This window comes from Oncorhynchus mykiss, chromosome 7, assembly GCF_013265735.2.
Source record: "Oncorhynchus mykiss isolate Arlee chromosome 7, USDA_OmykA_1.1, whole genome shotgun sequence".
NCBI classification, from domain to species: domain Eukaryota; kingdom Metazoa; phylum Chordata; class Actinopteri; order Salmoniformes; family Salmonidae; genus Oncorhynchus; species Oncorhynchus mykiss.
Genome location: NC_048571.1, coordinates 29,551,623 through 29,569,269, shown reverse-complemented (window position 1 = coordinate 29,569,269; position 17,647 = coordinate 29,551,623). Strand labels below are relative to the sequence as shown.

Below are 17,647 nucleotides of genomic sequence, written 5' to 3'. Positions count from 1 at the left end.
CAAAAGTAATTGCATGGAACTAGACTATAGAAACAGCATGGAACTAGACTATAGAAACAGCATGGAACTAGACTATAGAAACAGCATGGAACTAGACTATAGAAACAGCATGGAACTAGACTATAGTAACAGCATGGAACAAGACTATAGAAACAGCATGGAACTAGACTATAGAAAATATAGTAACAGCATGGAACTAGGCTATAGTAACAGCATGGAACTAGGCTATAGTAACAGCATGGAACTAGACTATAGAAACAGCATGGAACTAGGCTATAGTAACAGCATGGAACTAGACTATAGTAACTATAGTAACATGGAACTAGATTATAGTAAAAGCATGGAACTAGACTATAGTAACAGCATTGAACTAGATTATAGTAACAGCATGGAACTAGACTACAGTAACAGAATGGAACTAGACTATAGTAACAGCATGGAACTAGACCATAGTAACAGCATGGAACTAGACTATAGTAACAGCATGGTACTAGACTACAGTAACTATAGTACCAGCATGGAACTAGACTATAGTAACAACATGGAACTAGACTATAGTAACAGCATGGAACTAGACAATAGTAATTGCATGGAACTAGACTATAGTAACAGCATGGAACTAGACTATAGAAACAGCATGGAACTAGACCATAGTAACAGCATGGAACTAGACCATAGTAACAGCATGGAACTAGGATATAGTAACAGCATGGAACTAGGCTATAGTAACAGCATGGAACAAGGCTATAGTAACAGCATGGAACTAGACCATAGTAACAGCATGGAACTAGACCATAGTAACAGCATGGAACTAGGATATAGTAACAGCATGGAACTAGGCTATAGTAACAGCATGGAAGTACACTATAGTAACAGCATGGAACTACACTATAGTAACAGGATGGAACTAGACTATAGTAACTATAGTAACATGGAACTTGATTATAGGAACAGCATGGAACTAGGCTATAGTAACAGCATGGAACTAGGCTATAGTAACAGCATGGAACTAGACTATAGTAACAGCATGGAACTAGACTATAGTAACAGCATGGAACTAGACTATAGTAACATGGAACTAGATTATAGTAAAAGCATGGAACTAGACTATAGTAACAGAATTGAACTAGACTATAGTAACAGCATTGAACTAGTCTAAAGTAACAGCATGGAACTAGACTACAGTAACAGCATGGAACTAGACTATAGTAACAGCATGGAACTAGACCATAGTAACAGAATGGAACTAGACTATAGTAACAGCATGGAACTAGGCTATAGTAACAGCATGGAACTAGACAATAGGAATTGCATGGAACTAGACTATAGTAACAGCATGGAACTAGACTATAGAAACAGCATGGAACTAGACCATAGTAACAGCATGGAACTAGACCATAGTAACAGCATGGAACTAGGATATAGTAACAGCATGGAACTAGGCTATAGTAAAAGCATGGAACTAGACTATAGTAACAGCATGGAACTAGGATATAGTAACAGCATGGAACTAGGCTATAGTAACAGCATGGAACTAGGCTATAGTAACAGCATGGAACTAGGCTATAGTAACAGCATGGAACTAGACCATAGTAACAGCATGGAACTAGACCATAGTAACAGCATGGAACTAGACAATAGTAACTGCATGGAACTAGACAATAGTAACTGCATGGAACTAGACTATAGTAACAGCATGGAACTAGACTATAGAAACAGCATGGAACTAGACTATAGTAACAGCATGGAACTAGACTATAGTAACAGCATGGAACTAGACTATAGTAACAGCATGGAAGTACACTATAGTAACAGCATGGAACTAGACCATAGTAACAGCATGGAACTAGGATATAGTAACAGCATGGAACTAGGCTATAGTAACAGCATGGAACTAGACTATAGTAACAGCATGGAACTAGACTATAGTAACAGCATGGAACTAGACTATAGTAACAGCATGGAAGTACACTATAGTAACAGCATGGAACTAGACTATAGTAACAGCATGGAACTAGACTATAGTAACTATAGTAACATGGAACTTGATTATAGGAACAGCATGGAACTAGGCTATAGTAACAGCATGGAACTAGACTATAGTAACAGCATGGAACTAGACTATAGTAACAGCATGGAACTAGACTATAGTAACAGCATGGAACTAGACTATAGTAACTATAGTAACATGGAACTAGATTATAGTAAAAGCATGGAACTAGACTATAGTAACAGCATTGAACTAGACTATAGTAACAGCATTGAACTAGTCTAAAGTAACAGCATGGAACTAGACTACAGTAACAGCATGGGAACTAGACTATAGTAACAGCATGGAACTAGACCATAGTAACAGAATGGAACTAGACTATAGTAACAGCATGGAACTAGACTATAGTAACAGCATGGAACTAGGCTATAGTAACAGCATGGAACTAGGCTATAGTAACAGCATGGAACTAGACTATAGTAACAGCATGGAACTAGACTATAGTAACATCATGGAAGTACACTATAGTAACAGCATGGAACTACACTATAGTAACAGGATGGAACTAGACTATAGTAACTATTGTAACATGGAACTTGATTATAGGAACAGCATGGAACTAGGCTATAGTAACAGCATGGAACTAGGCTATAGTAACAGCATGGAACTAGACTATAGTAACAGCATGGAACTAGACTATAGTAACTATAGTAACATGGAACTAGATTATAGTAACAGCATGGAACTTGACTATAAAAACAGCATGGAACTAGGCTATAGTAACAACATGGAACTAGACTATAGTAACAGCATGGAACTAGGCTATAGTAACAGCATGGAACTAGGCTATAATAACAGCATGGAACTAGACTATAGTAACAGCATGGAACTAGACTATAGTAACTATAGTAACATGGAACTAGATGATAGTAAAAGCATGGAACTAGACTATAGTAACAGCATTGAACTAGATTATAGTAACAGCATGGAACTAGTCTAAAGTAACAGCATGGAACTAGACCATAGTAACAGCATGGAACTAGACCATAGTAACAGCATGGAACTAGACTATAGTAACAGCATGAAACTAGACTATAGTAACAGCATGGAACTAGACTATAGTAACAGCATGGAACTAGGCTATAGTAACAGCATGGAACTAGGCTATAGTAACAGCATGGAACTAGGCAATAGTAACAGCATGGAACTAGGCTATAGTAACAGCATGGAACTAGGCTATAGTAACAGCATGGAACTAGACTATAGTAACAGCATGGAACTAGACTATAGTAACTATAGTAACATGGAACTGGACTATAGTAACAGCATGGAACTAGACTATAGTAACAGCATGGAACTAGACTAGTAACAGCATGGAACTAGACTATAGTAACAGCATGGAACTAGACTATAGTAACAGCATAGAACTAGACTATAGAAACAGTATGGAACTAGACAATAGTAATTGCATGGAACTAGACTATAGAAACAGCATGGAACTAGACTATAGAAACAGCATGGAACTAGACTATAGTAACAGCATGGAACTAGACTATAGAAACAGCATGGAACTAGACTACAGTAACTATAGTACCAGCATGGAACTAGACTATAGTAACAGCATGGAACTAGACTATAGTAACAGCATTGAACTAGTCTAAAGTAACAGCATTGAACTAGTCTAAAGTAACAGCATGGAACTAGACTACAGTAACAGCATGGAACTAGACTATAGTAACAGCATGGAACTAGACCATAGTGACAGAATGGAACTAGACTATAGTAACAGCATGGAACTAGGCTATAGTAACAGCACGGAACTAGGCTATAGTAACAGCATGGAACTAGGCTATAGTAACAGCATGGAACTAGGCTATAGTAACAGCATGGAACTAGACTATAGTAACAGCATGGAACTAGACTATAGTAACTATAGTAACATGGAACTAGATTATAGTAAAAGCATGGAACTAGACTATAGTAACAGCATTGAACTAGATTATAGTAACAGCATGGAACTAGTCTAAAGTAACAGCATGGAACTAGACTATAGTAACAGCATGGAACTAGACCATAGTAACAGCATGGAACTAGACTATAGTAACAGCATGAAACTAGACTATAGTAACAGCATGGAACTAGGCTATAGTAACAGCATGGAACTAGGCTATAGTAACAGCATGGAACTAGGCTATAGTAACAGCATGGAACTAGGCTATAGTAACAGCATGGAACTAGGCTATAGTAACAGCATGGAACTAGACTATAGTAACAGCATGGAACTAGACTATAGTAACAGCATGAAACTAGACTATAGTAACAGCATGGAACTAGGCTATAGTAACAGCATGGAACTAGACTATAGTAACAGCATGGAACTAGACTATAGTAACAGCATAGAACTAGACTATAGAAACAGTATGGAACTAGACAATAGTAATTGCATGGAACTAGACTATAGAAACAGCATGGAACTAGACTATAGTAACAGCATTGAACTAGACTATAGTAACAGCATTGAACTAGTCTAAAGTAACAGCATGGAACTAGACTACAGTAACAGCATGGGAACTAGACAATAGTAATTGCATGGAACTAGACTATAGAAACAGCATGGAACTAGACTATAGAAACAGCATGGAACTAGACTATAGTAACAGCATGGAACTAGACTATAGAAACAGCATGGAACTAGACAATAGTAACAGCATGGAACTAGACAATAGTAACAGCATGGAACTAGACTACAGTAACTATAGTACCAGCATGGAACTAGATGTGTGCCAGTACTTACTAGTGTTCATCAGGGCCCGGTTTCTCAAAACCATCTTATGGCCCAGATATCCAGTTTCCTCCTCTTCTTCCTCCTCATTTCTCGATGTGACAGTCATCTCCCCCTTCACCTCTTTAACTTCAAAAACGGCATCTTCCTCATCCTCTTCTACTTTTACTGTAACATCTTTCTCCTCTTTCACTCTGAACGCGTCTTCCTCTTCTTTCACTGAAACGTCTTTCTCTTCTTCTTTCACTATAACAGCCTCACTCTCTACTTGTTTTTGTATTTTGACATCCTCTTCCTCCTCTTTCACGACAACGTTCAGCCACAGACCCTCTTTCTCCGTCCAGCAGACCTCCTCTTCTTTCTTAGGAGAGTACCTTCGTAAACTCATGGTCGGGGATGTTAGCTAGCTAGGCTAATGCGAACTTAACCAGCCCGCTAGCTGACTAATAACAACACCGTAAATATTAAATTAAATCGGATAACTAACTAGACGACGGAAGAGGGTTTAGAACACAGTGGTTAATATATACGAAAGCGTCTAAAGAGCTTTATTGGTTCGGCTATTTTGTCTAGCAAGCTACAGAGGTGTCTGGCTAACTTTTGCTGCTGTTGAAAGAAGCGTTCCGTCCACTAGAATATTCGTCACACCAACAGCATAACCTTAAATTCCCACACCGCCATCTGCTGACTGGAGTGGGTAACGAAGTTGAGTAATGTACATTTTATCTTCAGACAACAGGTTAAAGTGTAGAAAGCATGCGTTTTTACTCACCAGTGTAACAAAACAGTGTGGTTGAAGCATTAGTAACTGGTTACCTATAAGCACAAACAGTTATGTTTTTGCGTCATTACATATTTATTCACTTATTTCCAGATATCTTCTAAACTTCCCACAATGCACTATTTCTCAATGCCATATGGAGGATGTACTCTGTGCTTGGTAGCTAGCTTTCCATGTGCCGCGTGGTTGTGTTATCTAGTGGGAACGCATTAGCATGGTAGGCTCTGGTGCCTTCTTGCCGTGGGCTCAAAACCAATGAGAAAATCATACCTGCTTGCTCCTTTTGGTTTTGTCAACTTTTCGGTAGGGAAGTTATGTTTATTCCGGAGCTACGAGGCATGCGTCGAAATCGCTAAACTGTATACTTCAAAACGCCCTAGAGTGTGCCGATATCACTTTATCAACAGCACGTCATCAATGACGTCTGAAGCTTCATTTCATCGAACAACAACCTGATTTGTTTGGTATTGGGCTTGTTCGACACTGCAGGCGACTGCCAACTGACTGATTTTCAAATCACCTTACATCATAAATAACTACTCATTATTATTTAGAAATCAGTCAGCCAGTCACCATTTACCCACAATTCAGCATGGATTTCAATGCTCTCGAAAATGGCCAGTGGGTTTAGTAGATGACATAAAGGCTACGCTGGCCACGCTCGAGGGCGTGTTGGACGTCATCTATGATAATGTGACTTTTCTAAATTCTGTGTTGCTCAAACCTGTTGAACCTACATTACCGTTCAAAAGTTTGGGTTCAATTAGAAATGTCCTTGTTTTCCATGAACACATACATGAAATTAGTTGCATAATGAATAGGAAATATAGTCAAGACTTTGACAAGGTTATAAATAATGATTTATATTTGGAATAATAATTGTGTCCTTCAAACTTTGCTTTCATCAAAGAATCCTCCATTTGCAGCAATTACAGCCTTGCAGACATTTGGCATTCTAGTTGTCAATTTGTTGAGGTAATCTGAAGAGATCTCACCCCATGCTTCCTGAAGCACCTCCCACAAATTGGATTGGCACTTCTTACGTGTCATACCGTCAAGCTGCTCCCACAACAGCTCAATAGGGTTAAGGTCCAGTGACTGTGCTGACCACTCCATTATTGACAGAATACAAGCTGCTTTTGCACTCTCTTGGCACCCTGTCATTTCCGGTCACAACTTGCAGACTTGTTTTCGAGTTGCTGTGCGTTTTGTTGCCAACCTGTTTTGCTACCTGACAAATGTATGGTTTTTACTTTTTAATTACCGTTTATATATATATTTTTCTCAACTTTTTCACTCCGGACGCTTTATCTGGACACGATTCGTCAGGACCTCCAACAGCCGAAGCTAAGTAGTAACATTAACATGATGCATTCTAATTGCAGTCGCTGTACTCGCCTTACGACGAGGATAGCTGTGCTACAAGCCCAGCTTCAGACGCAATCGTTAGGCAAGGGTAATTTCAGTGTAGGAAAGGATGAAACAGCGTTTGTGCCACCAGTAAGTACATATAGTAGTATAAATCCCCTGGCACAGTCCCCGCAGCCGGACAACTTTCTCACGGTTTCTGGAAGGAAATGCTGTAGGAACGCTCAACCGGTGTCGCTCCGACAGAAACTTTCAACCGGTTTTCCCCATTAAGCAGCGAGTCGGAGTCAGAGGCCGAGTCTTCTCTGGTCTCTACTCCTCCCGTTACGGGGTCTGAGACGCCGAAGCTTCCCACCATTAGCTCTGACAAATTGAAAACTCTAGTCATTGGCGACTCCATTACCCGCAGTATTAGACTTAAAACGAATCATCCAGCGATCATACACTGTTTACCGGGGGGCAGGGCTACCGACGTTAAGGCTAATCTGAAGATGGTGCTGGCTAAAGCTAAAACTGGCGAGTATAGAGATATTGTTATCCACGTCGGCACCAACGATGTTAGGATGAAACAGTCAGAGATCACCAAGCGCAACATAGCTTCTGTGTGTAAATCAGCTAGAAAGATGTGTCGGCATCGAGTAATTGTCTCTGGCCCCCTCCCAGTTAGGGGGAGTGATGAGCTCTACAGCAGTCTCACAACTCAATCGCTGGTTGAAAACTGTTTTCTGCCCCTCCCAAAAGATAGAATTTGTAGATAATTGGCCCTCTTTCTGGGACTCACCCACAAACAGGACCAAGCCTGACCTGCTGAGGAGTGACGGACTCCATCCTAGCTGGAGGGGTGCTCTCATTTTATCTACCAACATAGACAGGGCTCTAACTCCTCTAGCTCCACAATGAAATAGGGTGCAGGCCAGGCAGCAGGCTGTTAGCCAGCCTGCCAGCATAGTGGAGTCTGTCACTAGCACAGTCAGTGTAGTCAGCTCAGCTATCACCATTGAGACCGTGTCTGTGCCTCGACCTAGGTTGGGCAAAACTAAACATGGCAGTGTTCGCCTTAGCAATCTCACTAGGATAAAGACCACCTCCATTCCTGTCATTATTGAAAGAGATCATGATACCTCACATCTCAAAATAGGGCTACTTAATGTTAGAGCCCTTACTTCAAAGGCAATTATAGTCAATGAACTAATCACTGATCATAATCTTGATGTGATTGGCCTGACTGAAACATGGCTTAAGCCTGATGAATTTACTGTGTTAAATGAGGCCTCACCTCCTGGCTACACTAGTGACCATATCCCCCGTGCATCCCGCGAAGGCGGAGGTGTTGCTAACATTTACGATAGCAAATTTCAATTTACAAAAAAAAAAACGATGTTTTTGTCTTTTGAGCTTCTAGTCATGAAATCTATGCAGCCTACTCAATCACTTTTTATAGCTACTGTTTACAGGCCTTCTGGGCCATATACAGCGTTCCTCACTGAGTTCCCTGAATTCCTATCGGACCTTGTAGTCATAGCAGATAATATTCTAATCTTTGGTGACTTTAATATTCACATGGAAAAGTCCACAGACCCACTCCAAAAGGCTTTCGGAGCCATCATCGACTCAGTGGGTTTTGTCCAACATGTCTCTGGACCCACTCACTGTCAGTCATACGCTGGACCTAGTTTTGTCCCATGGAATAAATGTTGTGGATCTTAATGTTTTTCCTCATAATCCTGGACTATTGGACCACCATTTTATTACGTTTGCAATTGCAACAAATAATCTGCTCAGACCCCAACCAAGGAACATCAAAAGTCGTGCTATAAATTCACAGACAACACAAAGATTCCTTGATGTCCTTCCAGATTCCCTCTGTCTACCCAAGGACGCCAGAGGACAAAAATCAGTTAACCGCCTAACTGAGGAACTCAATTTAACCTTGCACAATACCCTAGATGCAGTTGCACCCCTAAAAATTTAAAACATTTCTCATAAGAAACTAGCTCCCTGGTACACAGAAAATACCCGAGCTCTGAAGCAAGCTTCCAGAAAATTGGAACGGAAATGGCGCCACACCAAACTGGAAGTCTTCCGACTAGCTTGGAAAGACAGTACTGTGCAGTACCGAAGAGCCCTTACTGCTGCTCGATCATCCTATTTTTCTAACTTAATTGAGGAAAATAAGAACAATCCGAAATTCCTTTTTGATACTGTCGCAAAGCTAACTAAAAAGCAGCATTCCCGAAGAGAGGATGACTTTCACTTTAGCAGTGATAAATTCATGAACTTCTTTGAGGAAAATATTATGATTATTAGAAAGCAAATTACGGACTCCTCTTTAAATCTGCGTATTCCTTCAAAGCTCAGTTGTCCTGAGTCTGCACAACTCTGCCAGGACCTAGGATCAAGAGAGACAATTAAGTGTTTTAGTACTATATCTCTTGACACAATGATGAAAATAATCATGGCCTCTAAACCTTCAAGCTGCATACTGGACCCTATTCCAACTAAACTACTGAAAGAGCTGCTTCCTGTGCTTGGCCCTCCTATGTTGAACATAATAAACGTCTCTCTATCCACCGGATGTGTACCAAACTCACTAAAAGTGGCAGTAATAAAACCTCTCTTGAAAAAGCCAAAACTTGACCCAGAAAATATAAAAAACTATTGGCCTATATCGAATCTTCCATTCCTCTCTAAAATTTTAGAAAAGGCTGTTGCGCAGCAACTCACTGCCTTCCTGAAGACAAATAATGTATACGAAATGCTTCAGTCTGGTTTTAGACCCCATCATAGCACTGAGACGGCACTTGTGAAGGTGGTAAATGACATATTAATGGCATCGAACCGAGGCTCTGCATCTGTCCTCGTGCTCCTAGACCTTAGTGCTGCTTTTGATACCATCGATCACCACATTCTTTTGGAGAGATTGGAAACCCAAATTGGTCTACACGGACAAGTTCTGGCCTGGTTTAGATCTTATCTGTCGGAAAGATATCAGTTTGTCTCTGTGAATGGTTTGTCCTCTGACAAATCAACTGTAAATTTCGGTGTTCCTCAAGGTTCCGTTTTAGGACCACTATTGTTTTCACTATATATTTTACCTCTTGCGGATGTTATTCGAAAACAGAATGTTAACTTTCACTGCTATGCGGATGACACAGCTGTACATTTCAATGAAACATGGTGAAGCCCCAAAATTGCCCTTGCTAGAAGCATGTGTTTCAGACATAAGGAAGTGGATGGCTGCAAACTTTCTACTTTTAAACTCGGACAAAACAGAGATGCTTGTTCTAGGTCCCAAGAAACAAAGATCTTCTGTTGAATCTGACAATTAATCTTAATGGTTGTACAGTCGTCTCAAATAAAACTGTGAAGGACCTCGGCGTTACTCTGGACCCTGATCTCTCTTTTGAAGAACATATCAAGACCATTTCAAGGACAGCTTTTTTCCATCTACGTAACATTGCAAAAATCAGAAACTTTCTGTCCAAAAATGATGCAGAAAAATGTATCCATGCTTTTGTCACTTCTAGGTTAGACTACTGCAATGCTCTACTTTCCGGCTACCCGGATAAAGCACTAAATAAACTTCAGTTAGTGCTAAATACGGCTGCTAGAATCCTGACTAGAAAGGTGAACGGAAAGGCTCTGGAGCAACGAACCGCCCTTGCTGTCTCTGCCTGGCCGGTTCCCCTCTTTCCACTGGGATTCTCTGCCTCTAACCCTATTACAGGGGCTGAGTCACTGGCTTACTGGGGCTCTCTCATGCCGTCCCTGGAGGGGGTGCATCACCTGAGTGGGTTGATTCACTGATGTGGTCACCCTGTCTGGGTTGGCACCCCCCCCCCCCATTGGGTTGTGCCGTGGCGGAGGTCTTTGTGGGCTATACTCAGCCTTGTCTCAGGATGGTAAAGTTGGTGGTTGAAGATATCCCTCTAGTGGTGTGGGGGCTGTGCTTTGGCAAAGTGGGTGGGGTTATATCCTTCCTGTTTGGCCCTGTCCGGGGGTGTCCTCGGATGGGGCCACAGTGTCTCCTGACCCCTCCTGTCTCAGCCTCCAGTATTTATGCTGCAGTAGTTTGTGTCGGGGGGCTAGGGTCAGTTTGTTATATCTGGAGTACTTCTCCTGTCCTATTCGGTGTCCTGTGTGAATCTAAGTGTGCGTTCTCTAATTCTCTTTCTTTCTCTCTCTCGGAGGACCTGAGCCCTAGGACCATGCCCCAGGACTACCTGACATGATGACTCCTTGCCACCTGACCATGCTGCTCCTCCAGCTTCAACTGTTCTGCCTTATTATTATTCGACCATGCTGGTCATTTATGAACATTTGAACATCTTGGCCATGTTCTGTTATAATCTCCACCCGGCACAGCCAGAAGAGGACTGGCCACCCCACATAGCCTGGTTCCTCTCTAGGTTTCTTCCTAGGTTTTGGCCTTTCTAGGGAGTTTTTCCTAGCCACTGTGCTTCTACACCTGCATTGCTTGCTGTTTGGGGTTTTAGGCTGGGTTTCTGTACAGCACTTTGAGATATCAGCTGATGTACGAAGGGCTATATAAATAAATTTGATTTGATTCCCTAAATAGTTATTGCACAGTTTGGAGCTGTGCTTTGGGTCATTGTCCTGTTGTAGGAGGAAATTGGCTCCAATTAAGCGCCGTCTACAGGGTATGGCATGGCATTGCAAAATGGAGTGATAGCCTTCCTTCTTCAAGATCCCTTTTACCCTGTATAAATCTCCCACTTTACCACCACCAAAGCACCCCCAGACCATCACATTGACAACCACCATGCTTGACAGATGGCGTCAAGCACTCCTCCAGCATCTTTTCATTTTTTCTGCATCTCACGAATGTTCTTGTTTGTGATCCGAACACCTCAAACTTAGATTCGTCTATCAATAACATGTTTTTTCCAATCTTCCTCTGCCCAATGTCTGTGTTATTTTGCCCATCTTAATCTTTTCTTTAAATCCATACCGAATACCGTTTTTTCTTTGCAACTGCCTAGAAGGCCAACATCCTGGAGTTGCCTCTTCGCTGTTGACATTGAGACTGGTGTTTTGCAGGTACTATTTGAAAAAGCTGCCAGTTGAAACCTTGTGAGGCATCTGTTTCTCAAATTAGACACTAATGTACTTGTCCTCTTGCTCAGTTGTGCAACGGGGCCTCCTATTCTGGTTAGGGCCAGTTTGCGCTGTTCTGTGAAGGGAGTAGTACACAGCGTTTTACGAGATCTTCAGTTTCTTGCCAATTTCTCGCATGGAATAGCCTTTCTCAGAACAAGAAGAGACTGATGAGTTTCAGAAGAAAGTTATGTTTCTGGCCATTTTGAGCCTGTAATCGAACCCACAAATGCTGATGCTCCAGATACTCAACGAGTCTAAAGAAGGCCAGTTTTATTGCTTCTTTAATCAGAACAACAGTTTTCAGCTGTGCTAACATAATTGCAAAAGGGTTTTCTAATGATCAATTAGCCTTTTAAAATTATAAACTTGGAGAATATAAAATATTTGTAGAAAAGGCCAATGGAGTTGGTGGAATAATCCTTTAATTCATTGCCATTTACTCAGCTGGGCCAGGGGCGCTTTAATAATTAGGTCAGGTGGAAATGTCCGACAGATCTCAACTCCATAAAAGGAGGAAATTGCCATCGCCTGATCTCGCTGCTTTCTCTTCCTTAACTCCATCTGATCCAGATGTTCTGTGCGTCCATGAATCCACGTAAGTCCACCGACTCTGTTACGGTTCATGTTACCTTTCATCTGAACTATCTGTTGCGATCCGGAGATGGGCCATCAGTTATTGTTTATAGTTATTACCGCGGAGCGCGGCTTGTTCACATTGTGTAATGTGAATTGTCAATGACACCAGCCCTACGGATCCTCATAGGCCAATTATGCAATCGATATGGTTCATATGTATTGAAATGAATTATATGTACACATTTGAAAGAGTGAAATGAGAAACGTCATTGTTTGCTAACTGATCGACTTTGATAATGGGGATTATAGATTGAAGAACCATTCACTGTTTGTATTCTTAATTTATGATAAATAGTTAAGAGCCTAAATGACTCGCGGATGATTACTATTGACTTCTTAATGAACTGGACTGTTGAATTCCCTAAATTATGTTAATAAGATATGATTTGATCTTTGATTATGAATTTGATTGGATACATGTTATTTGTTTCCTTTGTGATGCAGCACAGACTACTCAGTAAATATACCACTTCATGGTTAAAGGAATTCCTGCCTCAGTCTCATCCATTCCTCTGTCACCTGACACGTGACCACCTGTTCACCTTCACTGTCAGTCATCCTACCTGTCCAGCTACCCACACAGATTCCACTAATCTTTCAATATTGAATATATTGTTTAACACTTTTTGGTTACTAAATTATTCCAAATGAGTTATTTCATAGTTTTGATGTCTCCACTATTATTCTACAATGTAGGTAAAATAAAGAAAAAACATTGAATTTGTAGGTGTGTCCAAACAATTGACCGGTACTCTATATGCATTGTGGAGGAAAACTGATCCTAGATCTGTACAAAAGCATAACGTCTACAGCAGGAACAACTGTCTGTGTTAAAAAGGCCCAGCTGGATTGAATTGAGATGTTTCAAATGACATATTTGAATGTTAAATGATTTGTTCTGTTTGTCAATACAAGACAGGGTCTGTGGAGGCTTGGCCTATTCGTGGTAGATTTGGGGGAGAATAGAAGGTTTGGGGAGTGCTGAAGGAAGCATTGATCATGTTGGTCTGGAGGGAGGGGAGGTTGAGCGGTTGTCATCCTGGGTCATATTCTTACAGTGCTGTAAAAGTACTTCAGTAAAAATTATTTAAAATAGTAAAAATACTACGTAAGTTGTTTTGGGGGGTGTCTGTAGTTAAAATATTGTACTTATACATTTTCTCTGACAACCCAAAGTCCTTGTTACATTTTGAATGTTTAGCAGGACAGGAAAAGGATTCACTTGTCAAGAGAACATCCCTGGTTATCCCTATATGGTTTCCTGTATAGGTCTGTGCTAAAGCCTTACTTCTCCGTCTTTATCAAAATGTCCAGATACTTGTTTCATGTGCATCAAAGGTGAATGTGAATTTCAAATGTTCACTGCTTGTATTGATGGAGTGGAATCAATTGTGATTTTGTCAGACAGCATAGACAGCAGCTATACACTTAATTCACTGACTGATCCATTCATCCTTCCTCTCCTCTGAAGACCCAGTGAGGGTGGAGCTCAGTCAGAAAGCTGTTGGGGGACTGGTTAGGAAGAACACTTCTACAACCAGAAAGGTGAGAGGTCACATGGTTTAGATGGTAAATATTTATGTCCCCTTAGTGGTTAATCACGTCAGCAAAAGGGAGCATGTTCCATCTGTTTATTTACATTAGTGCAAGTTGTCCACTGATATTGGTGTAATTTCTCACCTCTTGGCTGTATGAAAGTTAATTTCCCCTCAGGCACACATTTGTTCTTTGATATTATGAAGGTAATTTGTGTAATATGTACTTTTCCCCACTCATTCACCCCATCTCTTTACATTGCTGATGCCTATTTGGTGGCCTGACTGCATCCAGACTGTCAAAGGCCCATCCTGGTAGATCTGAACCTAATGCTGCTTGGAGTGATCAGATGACAGAAGTCACATTTAGGTGCCAGGTGTAACTGAGAAAATAGATGCTCCATATCCATTACTTTGAGTGATTTATATAATGTGACAATGTGTTTCTGTGTTGCAGTCAAGAAATGGAACAGCAAGGCCACAGAACATGACCTAATCGGAGCTGTGGGAGACCACCTCAAGCCCCTGGTAGACCCGGGGGTGGTGTTTACCACGCCTTCAGCAGACTGGAAAAGTGGGTTTGATACTGTTTTTCATACTAAGAGGGACCAAGAGTCTGTTGATTGATCAACAGGTTCATTTGACTTACAATATGTTCAAATCCAGCTTTATTAATACAGCACATTTCAGACATGGATGCAACACAATGCAAACAGGAAAAGCAACACAAAATTAAAAAAAAAAAATAAAGACAGGAAGCAAACCAAAAAGGTGGAGCAACTAAAAGTGTTGACTCTCCACATCTATCAAGACAACTGGAGCACTGGGCCAGACACTCTTAAATAGAACCTGGACCAGCTCAGGTGGAACACCTTCCCACTAACGAGATGGACAAGCCAGCACAGGTGAAACACATACTGAGGTGACCCCAATCAGTGCGTCCTACGTGCTAACGAGCTGAAGTCCAACCTCAACATAGATGGAAAAACCAAAGACTATAACACCTTCCCCCTTAAGAGAATGCTTACCACGAACAGAAAACAACTTCCATTTCACATTATAATGAAATACAATGCTTCACCTGCACCAATATAAAACATGGTGTCTACTCGCTGTCAACAATTAAAAACAAGAAATAACGTTTTTTTCCCCCACCAGCTTCTAGAACGCTCATCCCCTTGGAACGAGCCCAAACAAAACTCATCTCCAACACGGAAAAACATCCAGTCAAAATCAATTGTGATCCATGGCAACGCACAGGCTAAATGCAAAACACAAAACATTTTGACTGCCCATGCTTGAGACAATCAGCAACCAAGTTGTGAAACTCCTGCAATATCCATAGTAACTTTCCACCTCACTGCAGAGCTTCTCTCTCTTTTCAGGGTTCACAAGATAGGCATGTTGTTGGATCGGAGCCCAGTCCCCAATGTCATGCTCTAGTACATTTGGGTTGGCACGTCTGAGAATTAACCCTGATATTCTAAAAGCAGGGCAACAATGTCAATATAATTGTACCCCCAAAAAAAGTGTCAGTTGGTGGCATGTATAAATATCATTACTAAATGTTATGTGAATTGGAAATGTTAAATATTTGGTTACATAGTCTTATTTTCAAATGGCTTTTCAATTACATTTTGCTTGGTGGGGTAGCCCAATGTCTCAAAACAGTTTTAACGTGTCCAAATCAATATGCAGAAACAGTTTGGGATAAATTGAAAACCTAACATGTGGTATATACACAAACAATAATGTCACAATAATTGTATTTTTTAAACAAGCTCCTTATAAACTGCACATGCACCAAAAACGCTGTTGTTTTGACAAGTAGCAATAAATCACTGATATCGACTAGGGGGGAAATGAGGTTGTACGTGCTAACCCAACTAAAAAAACACATGGAAATGGGAGATATCTTTTACCTCTGGTTAGAGGACAACCTGCAGAAGACAGCATTTAAATGTAGGGGTCGCTGAAAAAGGAACACAACACTTATGTGTCATCACTCATCGATATCATGTTGAAATCATTTGTGCCGAGGAGGGAGATGAGGTTGCACGTCCTGTTAAAACTAACAGCTAAAAAAACACACAAAATCGGGGAATAATGTGTACACTGGTTAGAGGACAATTTGTAGAAAACCGCTAGCTGCATTTTGATTCACGTAGGTCACCAACATGGTAAGTGTAACAACTCTTTGTGTTCGTCAATTTTTGTTAAATCACATAAATAGTACTCTTTCAATTCAGAGCCTAGATTTTCCCCCTGAGGCTAAGATCAATAGAAAAGAGGGCAAACATTTAGGGTTCTACATTCTGACATTAAAATATTCCTACTACAATATTTAAAACATTCTACACTGTGACATTATTTAATTGATATCATGAAACAACTCCATGTATTTTCTGATATTTAAATCAGAGATCTTTTAACGGAGTATCTCATCACATTGACCAAAGCCTTAAGATTTCTCTCATGTGTGTGTCCGCTGGTGTACTATCAGGCTGTTTAGCTGAGTAAAACTCTTCCCACATTGATTACAGCTATGGGATGTCTCTCCTGTGTGTTCTTTGGTGTGATTTCAGGCTGCTTGACTGAGTAAAACTCTTCCCACATTGATTACAGCTATAAGATTTCTCTCGTGTGTGTCCGTTGGTGTACTGTTTGGCTGAGTAAAACTTTTCCCACACTGATTACATCTATACGATTTCTCTCGTGTGTGTCCGCTGGTGTACTATCAGGCTGTTTGGCTGAGTAAAACTCTTCCCACATTGATTACAGCTGTCAGATTTCTCTCGTGTGTGTGTGTGTGTGTTCTCTGGTGTATAATTAGATGGCGAGAAGTAGAATAACTCTTCCCACAATGACGACAGCTATATGGTTTCTCTCCAGTGTGTGTTCTCTGGTGTAATATCAGGCTCTCCTGTGTGTACTTGCTGGTTTATTTTAAGTTCTGATGAAGATTTGCAATCTTTCCCACAGTCCGAGCAGAAGTGAGATTTCTTCCCTGTGGGTCTCTGCTGGTGTTTTTTGAGGAGTTCTGATCTGGAGAGACTTTTCTCTGCCTCATGATGTTGTTGAGGCTCCCCAGAGGATCCACAATAGTCACATCTCTCTCCTGTGTGAACAACAAGGTCAGACAGATGGTTAAAGGCCCACAACAGCAGAAATCCACTATTTATTTGAGGTAAAAGGTGATGCCCAGAGCATACCCATTAAGTTGTACAACAATTGACGTCTGTTAAATTATTTTACAATTGTCTATGGACAGTCAACCTAAGCAGTGTGCCAGACGACCTTTGGTCTCCAATATAGGCCCCTTTCTGTGTTTGCTAAAATTGCGGCACGAGAGCGATGCACGTGCAATTTGGTTATAGAATCTCCTCCCTGTTAATGAGGAAACCACTAGTTATGGGTGTAGTATATCTGGTTGG

At 40.9% G+C, this 17,647-nt stretch overlaps 1 protein-coding gene across 1 annotated transcript in view; it reads right to left on the bottom strand.

The window, feature by feature from the left end:
- The window catches only part of LOC110527623 (oocyte zinc finger protein XlCOF22), a 72,961-nt gene extending 67,500 nt beyond the window's left edge, over positions 1-5,461 (bottom strand). The window contains exon 1 of the mRNA XM_021609025.2: positions 4,785-5,461. Coding sequence (XP_021464700.2) covers positions 4,785-5,160 — 376 coding nt within the window. The 5' untranslated portion in view covers positions 5,161-5,461. The remainder of the gene's footprint in view (positions 1-4,784) is intronic.
- Between the last annotated feature and the right edge of the window lie 12,186 nt (positions 5,462-17,647).